Source organism: Papaver somniferum, chromosome 9 (assembly GCF_003573695.1).
Source record: "Papaver somniferum cultivar HN1 chromosome 9, ASM357369v1, whole genome shotgun sequence".
In the NCBI taxonomy this organism is placed as follows: Eukaryota; Viridiplantae; Streptophyta; class Magnoliopsida; order Ranunculales; family Papaveraceae; genus Papaver; species Papaver somniferum.
This window is the reverse complement of record NC_039366.1, coordinates 9632903-9646871: the sequence shown is the minus strand read 5'-3', so window position 1 is coordinate 9646871 and position 13969 is coordinate 9632903. Positions and strand designations below refer to the sequence as shown.

The 13969-nt window shown below is 37.2% G+C and overlaps 1 protein-coding gene across 1 annotated transcript; it reads right to left on the bottom strand.

Annotated features, from left to right (window-relative positions):
* Positions 1–6776: 6776 nt before the first annotated feature.
* Positions 6777–9448, bottom strand: LOC113311125 (ACT domain-containing protein ACR9-like). The gene is made up of 6 exons (XM_026559974.1): positions 9135–9448; positions 8731–8949; positions 8535–8640; positions 7892–8240; positions 7299–7583; positions 6777–7208 (listed from the first exon to the last, which is right to left on the bottom strand). Exons 1-6 carry the CDS (start codon positions 9286–9288, stop codon positions 7062–7064), a joined length of 1260 nt encoding a protein of 419 aa, XP_026415759.1. The 5' UTR covers positions 9289–9448; the 3' UTR covers positions 6777–7061.
* Positions 9449–13969: the final 4521 nt, after the last annotated feature.

Here is a 13969-nt window from a genome sequence, read left to right as displayed (position 1 = left end):
TTGAAAGATATAAATAAGGAGCTTACTAAGTGCAATGAGGAAAAGAATAAAGAGCTTAGCAAATTGAAAGATATGAATAAAGAGCTTACTAAATGCATTGAGGAAAAGAACAAAGACATAGTTTTTTGTAAGGGTTTACTCAAATTCTTTTTTCTTAGTCACATGTTGTAGTATGGTTTGTAGCATGGTTTATTCAATAATAAAGTAGTAGCTAAAAACATCAAATATTTCCAATTTTTTTTTTTTTTTTTTTTGTTGTTGATATCTTGAAAATGTTGATTTAGGTTTCTCAAGTTTCCAACCTTATGAATTAGTTAGTAATGGATTTTCATTCAGAATTCTTTAATATTTTGCATGTGAAACAGTTCAAAAAAGATTGTGATCAATGCAAATTCTGATTCTGATTTTTGGAATGTTAACTAAATTGAGTTTGTCCTTGATATATGAGTATGCTAGCTATTTATCCAAAGAGGAAAAACGAATGACCCCAAATTGGAACCATTTCGGGTCACGACATGAATCACTAATGAGGAGTATAAGCGGACCTTGAGTAAGGAGCCACATATTTATGTGTTGACAGCGAGGTTCCTGTCAGCTCAAAAACATGGTTTACACCATGCTTTTATCGGATGATACACAAGAGAATATCTATATCAAAAATTTTACATCCATTAATTGGTTGAATAAGTGGTGCTTGTCTCATTTAAGTTACTTTAGATTTTTCAATTTGGCCTAAAACTTTTTTTTAAGAAGGTAGTATTTGTTACTTTGGCATACATACGTCACCTCAAATAAAGTTTTTGTTTTTCTTTTCTTTGTTTGAGCCGGAGAGAATATAAATTTTTCCAGCGTTTCTTGACACACGGAAAACCCTGATTCCCTTATTCCTTCCAAAACTGTACGATGTAGAATTACGATCCTGGAATCTATTTTTTAGGTGTTTTTGTGATGTCCGTCTACAATTATTTCTAACATATTAGCAGCGTTTAAATATTCATGAATACCCTAATTATCCTGGCTAAATTGGGGCCTATGCCATTTAATTGGGGCCTATAACTACATGAAAAAATAGGGTCATTAAGAAATAATTCATAGAAACCCCTTATCCACTATTTATGTTAATGCCTAATATGCCCCTGTAAAATTAGTGCTAATTCGGATAGTTAAATAATGTTTAATCAAGTTAATTTCAGGATTAACTTTCATTAATGCATAATCAACACTTGTTATTTTTTATTTTTTATTTCAAAAGACTCGATCCAGAATCGGTTTATGTTAGTGTTTTTGTAAACCGATTCTGGGTTGAGTTTATGCCAAATGACGATGTAAACCCAAAATCGGAGTTTAATCAATACCCACATAAACCGATTATTGGAATCGGTGTTTATATATGTACATGTAATCCGATTATATCATACTTTCATAAACAAAATATCCATTACATGGTTTAGGAAATTAGCGCAGTACATACATATATAGGATTCAGTATGGCAATTCTAGAATTTGACACATCAAATGCTCGTCAATGAACCTCCGATCACGTCGGTACAACGTCGTATATTCTTTGTGGTGAATGAACTTAGTTTCCCCATTACGAATTCTCCATACCCCGTTGAAACGCTCCAGCTGAAATTCAATGAATTCTTAAATGTTAAAATGTGAACTTTTGAATTCACATATTTCTAACTTTTATGTACTCTTGCATTGCACCTTTAATGTATTGGAATCGAAATGCCAAGTATCTCCATTTGCGGTTATTGGGATTCCCGGTACGCCTGTAAAAGAACTCTTTAACTCTCTTCCAAAACATTGAATAAATTTCATTCGGACTTTCATGGAACGTATTAGAAAACGATTTAACGAGACACAGATCTTCATATGGTTCCCAGTCCATTTTCTAGGCTAAGTGTGTGAAATGAGAGTGGCTGAAAGAGGTTGTCCTTATAATAAGGACTCAACGACTATTTTTTTTTGAATTCCATTCACACAATCGGAATTTATATATGACCACATGGACCTATTGTGTCCTTGCAAAATCATATAAAATATGCCTCTCACAAATGGGGCTTTTGTAATGCACATGTAAACCGATTCATAAAGTTACAGAACTTTTCTTCGTAACAATCGGATTACATATATGTACATGTAATCTGGTTCTTAAAGTTACAGAAATTTCTTCATAGCAATCGGATTACATATATGTACATGTAATCTGATTCTGAAACTAAACCTCTGGGAAACTGTCAGAATCGGGTTACGTATAGGTACATGTAAACCGATTCTGACTGAAAAATGCCAGAATCTTACATTTTTTTCACACACATTTTAATTGGTTATTTTATCGCGTCTTGGACAAACACATACAATTTTCATAAGAAACCAAATTAAGTCATTCATAAACTAGGAGTATAACCAAACATAATTCGAAAATAAGTTTAAGAGAAGACATAAGTTTTGACTCCATAATTATCCATCCTTAAAGACATAAACATGAATATAACCATTCATTCATGAACTTCCCCACCACGACCACGTCCACCGCATCCTCGTTTACCAGGTTGGGCGCTGCTCGATGCACCTTCAGTCATCTTTTTTTGGGGGGATCTCTTCCTCTTCTTCTTTGGCTCCTCCTCTTCCTCCTCCTCCAGCTCCCCAAACATTGCACCAGCTTCTACATTTTCAAGACTGTTCAATTCATCAATCAGCTTTTCATTGGCCTTAATATTTGTCCCTTCCCCGATTTGTATCTTTGCTTGGGTTATCAAGTACGCGACTCGGCTTCTCTGTTTCCATTTTAAAGATAAACATTCAAAAAAAAATGATAATAACATTAAAAAAAACGTAATTGAGTACAATACTCACCAGGCATTCGAGAGTCGTATCTTTGTCCTCTATCTTGGGCCTCTCATCTACTCGTATCACTCGAGTATGCGAAACAATGAGGTACCACCACATGTAATCCGGAATTTCCTCGTCATCTGTTCGAGATGGACCATTCAAAGGATATCTGTGAAACGCTCTGTCTTACCAATAATCACATGATGGTAAAGGCTTGTGAACAATGTCAATATCTTTATTATATGATTTGGTTTTCGTCTCATTGATTTTGAATATCTTGTGCTCCTTTGGGATTTTTTGTATGTAACTGCATTGTCTTGCGACACTCGGAGGGTTGTACATTACATATCCTCTTGGGTGAAACAAAGGCCCAAAATAATCATTTTTCTCTCAGCACCCAACCTTGTTTCCTTTTCCTTTAGTCATATCCTCCTTGTAAGGATCAAAGACAACATCTTTCGTTGTCAAGTTGTCCAACTGGTGTCTCAAATTCAGATAATCCTTTTTTTGGTACTTAGGCTTACTTTTGTAGGTGTACTTGTCTCCATAATACTCGTGGTTCCATTCCTTGTTCTCAAAATCCCTTCGAGCAAATATTGGGAAGTGCAAATATATTCACACCTGCAGAAAAGCAATATTCCCTCCCATTTGGTTCCTTTTATCCCTATAAGCCTTTCTCAACTCGTTCAACGAGTGTGTAAGGATGGAAGTGCCCCAATAGTATTCGTGAATCTTGTTAAATGGTTACAACAACTGGATAAAGTTGGCGCTCACACGGGCACCGAAAACGTCGGGGAAGATAACAACTCCTAGGACGTAGAGGACATACGCATTGGTCGTGGTGATGATACGTTCCCGCGTCACCTCTTTTCCCCCAGCACGAATCTTTTTGTTCCCATGAAGTTGTCCCTCAGCTTCGAGAGATGGAATATCCTCTGCTTTAAATTTCCTACCAACATCTCTGACTTGGTCCTCTCCTCATCCCATTGGAACACATCCTTGGTGAACACGTAAATCTTGTCCCACTCAAGCTCTTGCGAGTACCCTTTGTGCTTCACGGCTTTACCTTCTATGCTTAGCCCGGTAATGAACTTCGCATCATGTGGAGTTATCGTCAGTTCTCCAAACGGAAGATGCAAAGTATCTGATTCCCCGTAATATCTCTCGGCAAAGGCGGAACAAAGAGGTCTGTCGTAACCAAGGTCCAAATTCTCGACTGCAGGTATCAACCCCGTAGAATTGACTAGATCGATTACTTCCGGAACTTCTCCAACGGTTGATTTTATTCCTTCCAGTGGCCATTGTCTCATCATACACACTGACGTTCTTGGCATCATAAGACGAACGACATCCTTGTGATCCTATAAAACAAAACAATCCCCATGGACAACAGTCAAACACTACACGGATAATAATGTTTACGTTACATAACATAAGGTTTAGGTACTTACCATTGTACGGCAAACGACGGCAGCGCAACTGTCTTTGTACCCCCATAACATCTGTCCTTCATCACCGGGTAACCCGTAAACGGGATCCGTAGGGCCGCGAAGAAACATCTTCTCCGGGTCAGGCATGTGGTCACCTTTCTTCTTCTTTGGGACATCTTTCTTCTTACCATCTTTCTTACCTTGTTCTTGAGCGTCCCCTCCTTGAACTTCTCCTATCTCTTCATCAACTTGCTTCTCACTTTCTTCTTCATCACTTTCATCCTCACCTTCTTCTTCATCACTTTCTCATCACTTTCTTCTTCACCGCCTTCATCCTCACCTTTTTCTTCATCACTTTCACTCTCATCACTTTCTTCTTCACTACCTTCTTTGCCACCAATTTCTTCTTCATCGATCTCCTTTCAACCACTTTCTTCCTCATTAACTTCCTCATCACTTTGTTCTTCGGAATCAAATTCTTCATGTGTTGGTTGCTCCGCTTGAGGTGGTGGGTCATTGATGCTGATCCCTTTGGCTTTACTCCCCGTGGCCCTTTGGTGGGAAGCATTCAAATTTTGACCTCCTTTTAGACGAGGTTCCAAGGCTTAGGAGTAGCAAGGTCATGTTTCTTCTTATATTTCTTTTCGTCTTGCTTTTGTTGCTTGTCCTTGTTTGGCCTGTAGAATACGGAGTTAGGCGACAAACAACAATGGAATAAAATGCATTTTTATTAAGTCAAGGTAAGTAATCGGTTTACTCGATATACATATAAACTCCGATTCATAACATAATAAAATTAACAATCGGATTTTTAAAGTGCTAAAGTCCGATTCTTTACTAAACAATCGGTTTTTGTGAACACATATGTAATCCGATTCTAACAAAAAAAAATTACATAAGGAACGACTACAAGAATCGGGGTATTTATACATTAACGTACCCCGATTCTTATTCACATGCAGCATAATCGGGGTATGTGACCAAGAACATCAACCGCTTCTAAATAGAATCGGGTTATTTCTAACACTAACATAATCCGATTCTCTAAAACCCAGATAATTTTGAATTCAAAAGTTTCGATTTCTAAGGGATTGCATGTTACTAAAACCTAGTTTAGAGGATTGGGTTGATAGAAAAGTACCTGATTCGACCCATTTCCTCCTCCTCTTGTGCGATACGAGAGGCTTCGGCTTCTTCGAGCACTTCCTTCGTTTTCTTTCGAATCATTTCAACAATTCCAGGATCGTTATCACTAGAATAATTCCTATTAGTAGCATATTTGATTCTTGATGGTTTGGACATTTTATAGAAGAAAGAAAACGATTAATCGTTTTTGGATCGTCGATAATCGACGATTTTTGGTTTCAAAAAATTGAAAAAAGAAGGAGTAGAGGAGATGAAGAATCGGTTTTTAGGTTAGAAATCAAAACTGATTTTAGTTAGGTTTATTATTAAGGATTGATGGGGGTGATTTAGTAATATTAATATTTTTTGAGAGCAATTTTAATAGTTTCAATAAATTTAGACACCCCTTATCATTGTGTATTAGGTAGATGAAGTAATCTATAAGTCCCAATTAAATGACATAGACCCCAATTTAGACAGGCTAATTATGCTCAATAGCCATCACAAGAAGCTGTCGCACAAATGATTATTTTTTTCTTCAATCATCAATCTTAATTCTTCAATAATGGCCATTTTTATATATTTATTTTGTTCTATTCTGTTTTTGTTTCTATTCCTATCCTTTTAAAAACTCATGGAGGTTAGGCAACCGCAGACGTATGCATTCGGTGTCTGTATTGTATGTTATGAAGATCTAAAACCTCTGACTGAAAATCTTCCAGTAATTTCCACATCTCCCATATGAGGTCATGTCTTTCACCAGCTTTGTCTTCAACAGTGGTCAAAGTATTGTGTTTCCAACAATACAAAATGTCCAGCATGTAGGCAAACATGTTGTCAAGAAAATATAAGGCGTCTTTATTTTCAATCAACTGGTGATAATGATGCAACTGATCTTTCGCAAAACCTACCGGCCAAGAACCAAAGACAAGAAGATGAAGTAAAGAAGTTACAAGGTAAGCTTATAGGACTTGCTTCTTCATTTGAGCATCAACAACAAAAATTGAAAGATACAAGTGAAGAGCTTGAGGAAAGGAACAGAGACATGGTGTTTTATAAGGCTTTACTCGTATTCTTTTTCTTACTTATATCTTGTGCCATGGCATATTCGATAATGAAGTACTAACTGAAGTCGTGAAATATTTAATTCTCCTACTTTTGAATTAGCTGGTAATGGATTTTCATTCAGAGATTCTTTATGTTCATGATATTATTTTGCATGTGAAGCAGTTCAAAAAAGATTACGATCAATGTGAATTATGATTCCGACTCTTGAAAGGTTAACTAAATTGATTCTCTCGTTGAGTAGGCTAGCTATTTTATCTGAAATTTTGCATCATTCTGCTGTAACGATTACTCATCAGAAAATATACATCCCAATCATGTCCGAAATAAGAGTAAGGAACCTTGTATTTATGTGTTGACAGTCAGGTTCCTGTCAGGTTTTTACACCATGCTTTTATCAGAGAATACACAAAAGATAAAAACTAGTTCCAAAATTCAAGAATGCAACCCAACATTTAGACATGGTAGCGGGTGAATGCACACATAGACTTCCCATTCGTCTATAGGAGAACAAATGTATTCTAAACACAAGGAAACATTCATTTGGGTGGCAGAAACGCACACCCCAACCATGAGGAAGTAACTAGAGCTAGAAATTCACCTTCACCAACCCATTAATGTTCTTCTCACCCTGTCTACAATCTGATTTTTAGCGCCACTGCTTGCCAATGGGAATTCACAACTGTCATCCAAAAGGAATCTGTATACCTCCCACTGACGGTCAGATGTCGAATGCCTCCAGATCTCAGCCTATATAACAGAACAACAATAAATTGGTTTGAGAATAAGTTTTCCTTTGTTAGCAAATGGCGTCGAAATCTGGATGTTTTGAATCCTTACCGAGAAGATGCAAATGCCAAGCAACTTCAAAGCAATTGTGACATCATAGAAAACACGAGGTCTTCCCTTTCCAGAGGTCTCTACAGGATTAGCAACCAATAGTTCCGTATCAGGCCCGCGGTTGGTAATTATAACTCTCAGCGGGTGAAGCATTTCCACCTTCAATCTAGCACAGAGAGCATTCTGTTTCTCAGGATCCTTAATTTTCCCCCCATCCTTATGAACTGTGAATAGGTCGATATCACGATACCCTTTGACACTTGAAGAATATCTACCATAAGATATCTATACGAAACAAAGCAAGAAAATACAAGTCAGAGAGAGATGACAAATTCACTCTGCAGGTATCCTGGAGGAGCCAAATTAAGCTGTGCTTGACCTTAAGCAACTGAGCTTGACCATTACAGTGTCTTACTTCTCTGCATATTATGACTAGATCTTAGCTATAAACAATGCCAATTAGTACTAAAAGTACACGACAACACGAGCCTTTAACTATATCAGATCAGTTGGACATATCATGTTTCTTGAATAACTCTAAAACTGACACGGTTATCTGGAATTATACTTAATAGGGGATTTATTAACTTTACCTGCACATCGCAGTCCTTTGATGTTCTCATTATGTCATAAAGGAGCCCTTTTTGATCAACACATCGTATTTGAAACAACGTATGACCTGGGCTCAAGGAATTGTCTATCTTAACAGTGGCCTGCTTGAGCTTTGTCAAATCTGGACTTACAGCGTGGGTTTCCATCTCTGATAACTCACAACTAAACAATTCCTCAGACTCTGCGGCTGTAAGAGCAGATGCCCCATTTTGAAGAGCTTCGTACTCTGGTCCTGCCAACTGAAGCTCACAACTAATGCACGAGTCTCCTAAAACAGCATCCAACCTTTCACATGTTTCATCCCGTCTCTTTTTTGTGTGTAACAGCTCCCTGCAGTGATGAATTCATAAGAAATGACATCCAACCAACCAATTAAACAAAACCTACAGACAAATTCAGAGGCAGTTCGACATATTTGCCTCGACCCTTTTGTGGAGCATACACACTATAAGAAATTGATTAACTTAAGCTGCAATTTTAACAAAACATACTGAATTACCCATAAATATTGTACTGGAGTTCGACAATGGAATCAATTGGTCAGTGGACGGTAAAGCACATAAACTAAAATCTGGCCATGGACCAATTCTGCACAAAATTAAGCAGACTATGAGAAATACTTACAATGTATCCGTGATAAAGAACAAGTCCATGACTTTGTCATCAGGAGTCGTCATCACTTTCACTCTCTGAATCGTGAGCTCGAGGTCAAACAACACATGCGTAACATCTGCAACAACAATTTCAATTCCATACCATCAACACCACAATTGAACCAAACAAATTGCAAACAAAGCTTTCAGTAATTCGTCTATTATACCATGTAACAACCCCTTGCGGTCAAGACAACAGAACTTCAAAAGGTAAACTGGTGTTGGTGTAGAACAACTCGATTGTTGAATGTAATAGAATGAAGCCAAACAAGACGGACACACGGATAGAAGTCGTTCTTCTAAACTTGCCCATCTTTCATCAGTCATAGTAGAATCAGGTATTACCCATAAAACTATGTAACACCATCTCCCATCTGTCGATACATCTACGACCACACAAAATCACACAATTCAATTACAATACTCCAATTCACCAAAAAATCTCAAACCCTCAGAATCAAAAACATACAAAATTATCGAGAAACAGAATCAAAATCGGAATTTTATCTCAAAAAAAAAAAAAATTGAGACGGAATTTGAAGAAATGATAAGAATTGGGATAGAAGGGTACCTCCTTTGGTGATGTAAAGACCGAATTCAAGTATAATTCGACAAAGATCACAACCCAAACCAGTTTTGTCTGGACAATTAATAGTAATGACACATGTTTCTCCTGGTTTTTTTCCTTTCTCTATTAAAACCACATCATCATTTGGTAAACCCATTTTTCTGTATAGAAATAGAATGATTTTCCCGTTCGGAAATGTTGAGATTCACCGTCTGCACAGACACATTTCCGGCGGAGAAAGCAAAAAAAATAAATCTGTTGGGGTTTTCTGTCAGTGTTTGTTTACCACTAGAAGAAGAAGAAGAGAGATGGGGGAGGAAAACATAAAGTAATGAAGGAGCACAGGTGGGTGACTGTCGTCTCCTTCGGCGGGTCCCACATGTCTTGTTGGGATCCTTCTCATCGGTCATCACTCTGTCAAGTGGGAAGAAGATTTTGTTTGTATTTTGTTTCGGAGCTGAGGCATTGAACCCGATCCGAGTATTTTGGGTGGAATAAACAAAACATTGACTTCCACTCTTTTATTTTTTTACATATAGGAAAATTCATTCATTCAAACAGTACTTTTACAAGGAGTAGCCTCATTACGGATATTTATTTCAACAAGAATGAAAAGTTCTTGTGAGCAACAAGAATAGAGGTGTAAAACGTGTCGGCCCGGCACAGTCCGGTGCATGAAGTCGCGTGCTTCACGTGCCATGTGTCGTGCTGTGTTTGCTTTACTGGTCAAAAACTAGGCACAACACAGCCCACGGGCACAACACACGAATAAACGTGATGTGTCGTGCCGTGCTGACACACGTGTTATAAACAATTTAAAATCACTTAATGTATACATTAAACCGGCATTATCACGAGAATTTATATAGACAACATATCATTTGAAATTATTTCAAGTAAAACTAACAAGTTTATTCAATAAAGAAATAGCCCATCAAATATAAAATTGGATCATTGTCATGTAAATTAATGTTCTAGTCAAATATAAGTAGCGACATTATAACAACGATATTGAAATATATTTTCCAAATATTAAGGTATTATATGTGTTGTTCTAAAAATAAGTCAGCATAAAATGTCAAAATTTAGCTAGAATAGTGACTCTTTTGTGAAATATACACAAAATGTGATGTATTATGCCATGTTATATGGTGTACCTGTGCATGCTATGACGTGCTTTCTTAACGTGCTGGGCCGGGCTGGGCCACGTGCTTATCCGTGTCGCGTGATGTGCTGTGCTACTGTGCTAATTAGGCTAACCCAGCACATCCCACGAAACTAACGTGTTGGGCCATACTGGGATAAGTCACGTGCTGGGCTGTGCTCGTGCTGGCATAGCCCAATTTACACCTCTAAACAAGAGTTTACAGAAATAAAACAGAAACTTAAACAATTTTTGAATTACAGTAGAGAATTACACCAATGGGTTCATCAATTTTAGTTTTTCCCTTGTAAAGACTAATTCTTTTCTTGTAGGGTTTTGATGGAATTGATTTGAAAGGATTAATTTCTCCCAAGCCAAATAACAATCCTGCATAAAATAGGAGAGTTAGGATCAATGGGTGATTTCTCCATCCTTCAGGGTTTCGCTAGTATGCCAATGCACTAATTTCATTCACACCTAATTGCGGACCATTTCTGGTCAAGTAACAAAGAAGCAGAAAAGAACCAAAATTAGTAGTACCCATTGGTGATGTAGACTTGTTGCTTTTCTTCTTGGCCAGAGATGCTGTGATTGTTGTTCTTAGAGTTGTTCTTGTGATTGTTGTTGTAGTTCCTGTGATTTGTGTTGCTGCATCTGTAATTGTTATTGCTGTTGTAGTGATTGTTGTAATTTGTTCCTTTGCCATCTTGAAAAACAGTGATTTTGTTGTTACCCTTGTTGTTGTAAGTACTGGTGATGATGAAGTTGTTGAAATCAAACGAGCTGAACTGGTTGAAGAAGAACAAAATGTTGAATGGGTAAAACCTAGAGAACTCAACGATTTACCTTGGAAACAAAGAAAACCCATCATTCCCATAGTTCATAAACACCAAACAGAGGTGAAGAACAATTAGATTCAAGCTCAAAGAAGAGAGACCGCAGGGAGAAAAGGAAGGGAATAAGAAAAACAAACAAAAAGACTTAAAAAAACACCAAATCGAGTGAGATTTTTTCATAAGGGAATCAAGGGAACGAGATGAATGATTTAATGGAGGGAGTGGATCTGAGCAAACGGCGCTTAGGGTTTGAGAGACTCTCTTATCGTATTTTCAGAGAAGAGAGAGAAGAAAGTGTGACAATTAATCATTCCGGAAAAAAGCATTCATTGATTTCCACTCAATAAATACGAAAAATACAAATGACATAATGTAATGACTAGGTGCAATTTATGTTGAGGTTCTGTATTCCCAAATTGTTATCCCATGTTCGGTTTTTTATTTGGAAATTTTATTGCGTAACGTAGTGAGAGACCCATTTCTATCCAACATCTTAGTTTAAAACTATTTTTTCACTAAAAATAATTTTTAACTTCTTTTGATTGAAACTCGTTTTATAACAACGTTTACAGTGAAATGCAATTGTATATAATGTGTACGAGTCGATTTGATTTAATACTACGTGCGGGGGTTAGACGGTTTTTATAAAAGCGTTTTATTAAATGTTTTTTAAATTATGTTTGCAAATTTAAACGAAGTCGCAGCTTCACGCATTTATAAAGAACGCGCGATTGGGGGATATTTGAACTAATATGGAGATAGAAATTACTTCCCCCAACCAATAGTGCCTGCTAAGAGGTGTTTTTCGGGGGAGAAGAATACTAAAATACCCTTCCCTCAAAATCAAAATCAAGAAACTTAAAATCAAAATACAAAATCATATTCCCCATTTCCATTTTCGCCTCTTATTAATCTCTTTTAGGGTTAGGGCTTTGAAACCTAAATATTCCCCACTCACTTTCAATTTTAAATTTTCCCCACTCCCTTTCAAATTCTCTTCTCCTTCTCTGCCGGCTCCTCACTTTGAAAACGATTTTTTTTTACGTTCAGAAGTGATGAAGACCATGCCGGTAGTGATGAATACCATGACGGAAGTGATGAATATCATGCCGGAAGTGATGAAGACATGCCGCCGGAAGTGATGAAGACCATGACGGTATAGATGAATACCATGTTGAGGAAAAAAAATCATCGCTGGAAGTGATGAAGACCATGCCAGAATTGATGAAAATCATGCCAGAAAAAGGTGCCGCCATGCTTCGTAACTAACATTCAATGTCGTAACCGAGTGACGGCATTCTCGATAGACATCTGTCAGTGCCGGTAGTCAAGTGGAAAAAAAATTCAATTTTCTGGATACTTTACATCATGTGTCGGCAAAGAAATTCAAGCAACGTACCATGTCGGTAACAGTTACGGCATGCTCGAGAATTAACTAACTGAGCCGGCAGTAGACTGAAAAGCAGGAAAAAATTCAAAACGGAATAGGTTTGAATATCAAAACCAGAAAAAAATTCTACGAATTAGGTCGAACACAGCCGGGAGGGGCTACAACCCCCCCTGGATAGCGGTAGGTAAAAAACAACTTTTGTACCGGCATAGTTTTTTGGTTGAATACTATGCCAGCTTGAATTTCAAAATGGGAATAAGCTCGGTGCCGACATGGACGTGGTATGAGTACCATGCCGGTATGGATGCTTCCGGCATTGTATTCATACCACGTCCATGATGGCACCGAGATTTTTCAGCTGCAAAAACAGTGGATTCAAAGAATAAAAAGTCAAATTTTCAACCTCTTAGCAATAATTCTCTCTTCACAATCATCTTCCGTTTTCACCAAAAAAAAGTCCCCTCTCAAATACTTTTTCCCTCCTTCTACTCTCACCTCACTCACCCAAATATAAATGAAAATACACACTAATAATTTATCAAATAATCTTATGAATTTACTAATTATAATTAAGCACTAAACATGATTAGTGAGGGGTAGATTAGGTATTAGGTAAAATACTTAGATAAGGGGTGACCCTGATTTGATATTTAAATCCAGTTTTTGTCATTTTTCTCTATCCCCCAATTAGTTTTAGTACCCCAACCGCGCGTTATTTATAATGCGCGTCAAGTGGTAGGCGCAGTTTAAGGAACCGTCTAGACCAGACGGGTTTATAAAAACTTTCTATTTTCGAAACGAAATTAAAACTACCGTTTAGTGATGAACGTTTTTAAAAAAAGCGTTTTGGGTGAGACGGTTTTTATAACAACATGTTGCTATATTTGAGAAATGCCAACACAATTTCTCAAATATAGAAACTGAGTTTCGCAATATGACATTTTGAACAAGCTTAACTTTTGAAAACCAACAGCACGCTTCGTTTTGTTGACAAATATGACTTTTGGCAGCAACGTTGTGGTTGCTCTAAGGGTAGTATGTCGGTAAATATATTTATTTTCAGTTAACCTGACCAAGGCACACTCACATGCTTGAGGATACTAGACTACTAAGTGTTTAGGACTTCTGGTGACTTCCATGTTTATTTTTCCTATATTCGAGCCGTTGGTTTTTTTTTTTCTAGTTGGGAGCCTTTGGAATCTGACTCATATTTGACTGACTAAATCACTTGACTTTGGATCTGATTCAATATATTTGGTTTTTGAGTCAGATCAGACTCAACTTAAAAATATTTGAACCAGTTGTTTGGTTACATGATATTTTGTTACCCGACTCAAACAGGTCTGAATCAGGGATTAGGAGTCAAGTCTAAGTTAGATGACAAGTTAGATCCGACTGAAATTAAAAAAAAAACGGTCCGACATCTAATTCGCAACGAACGAAGGATTGACTCAGATCCAGATCGTGA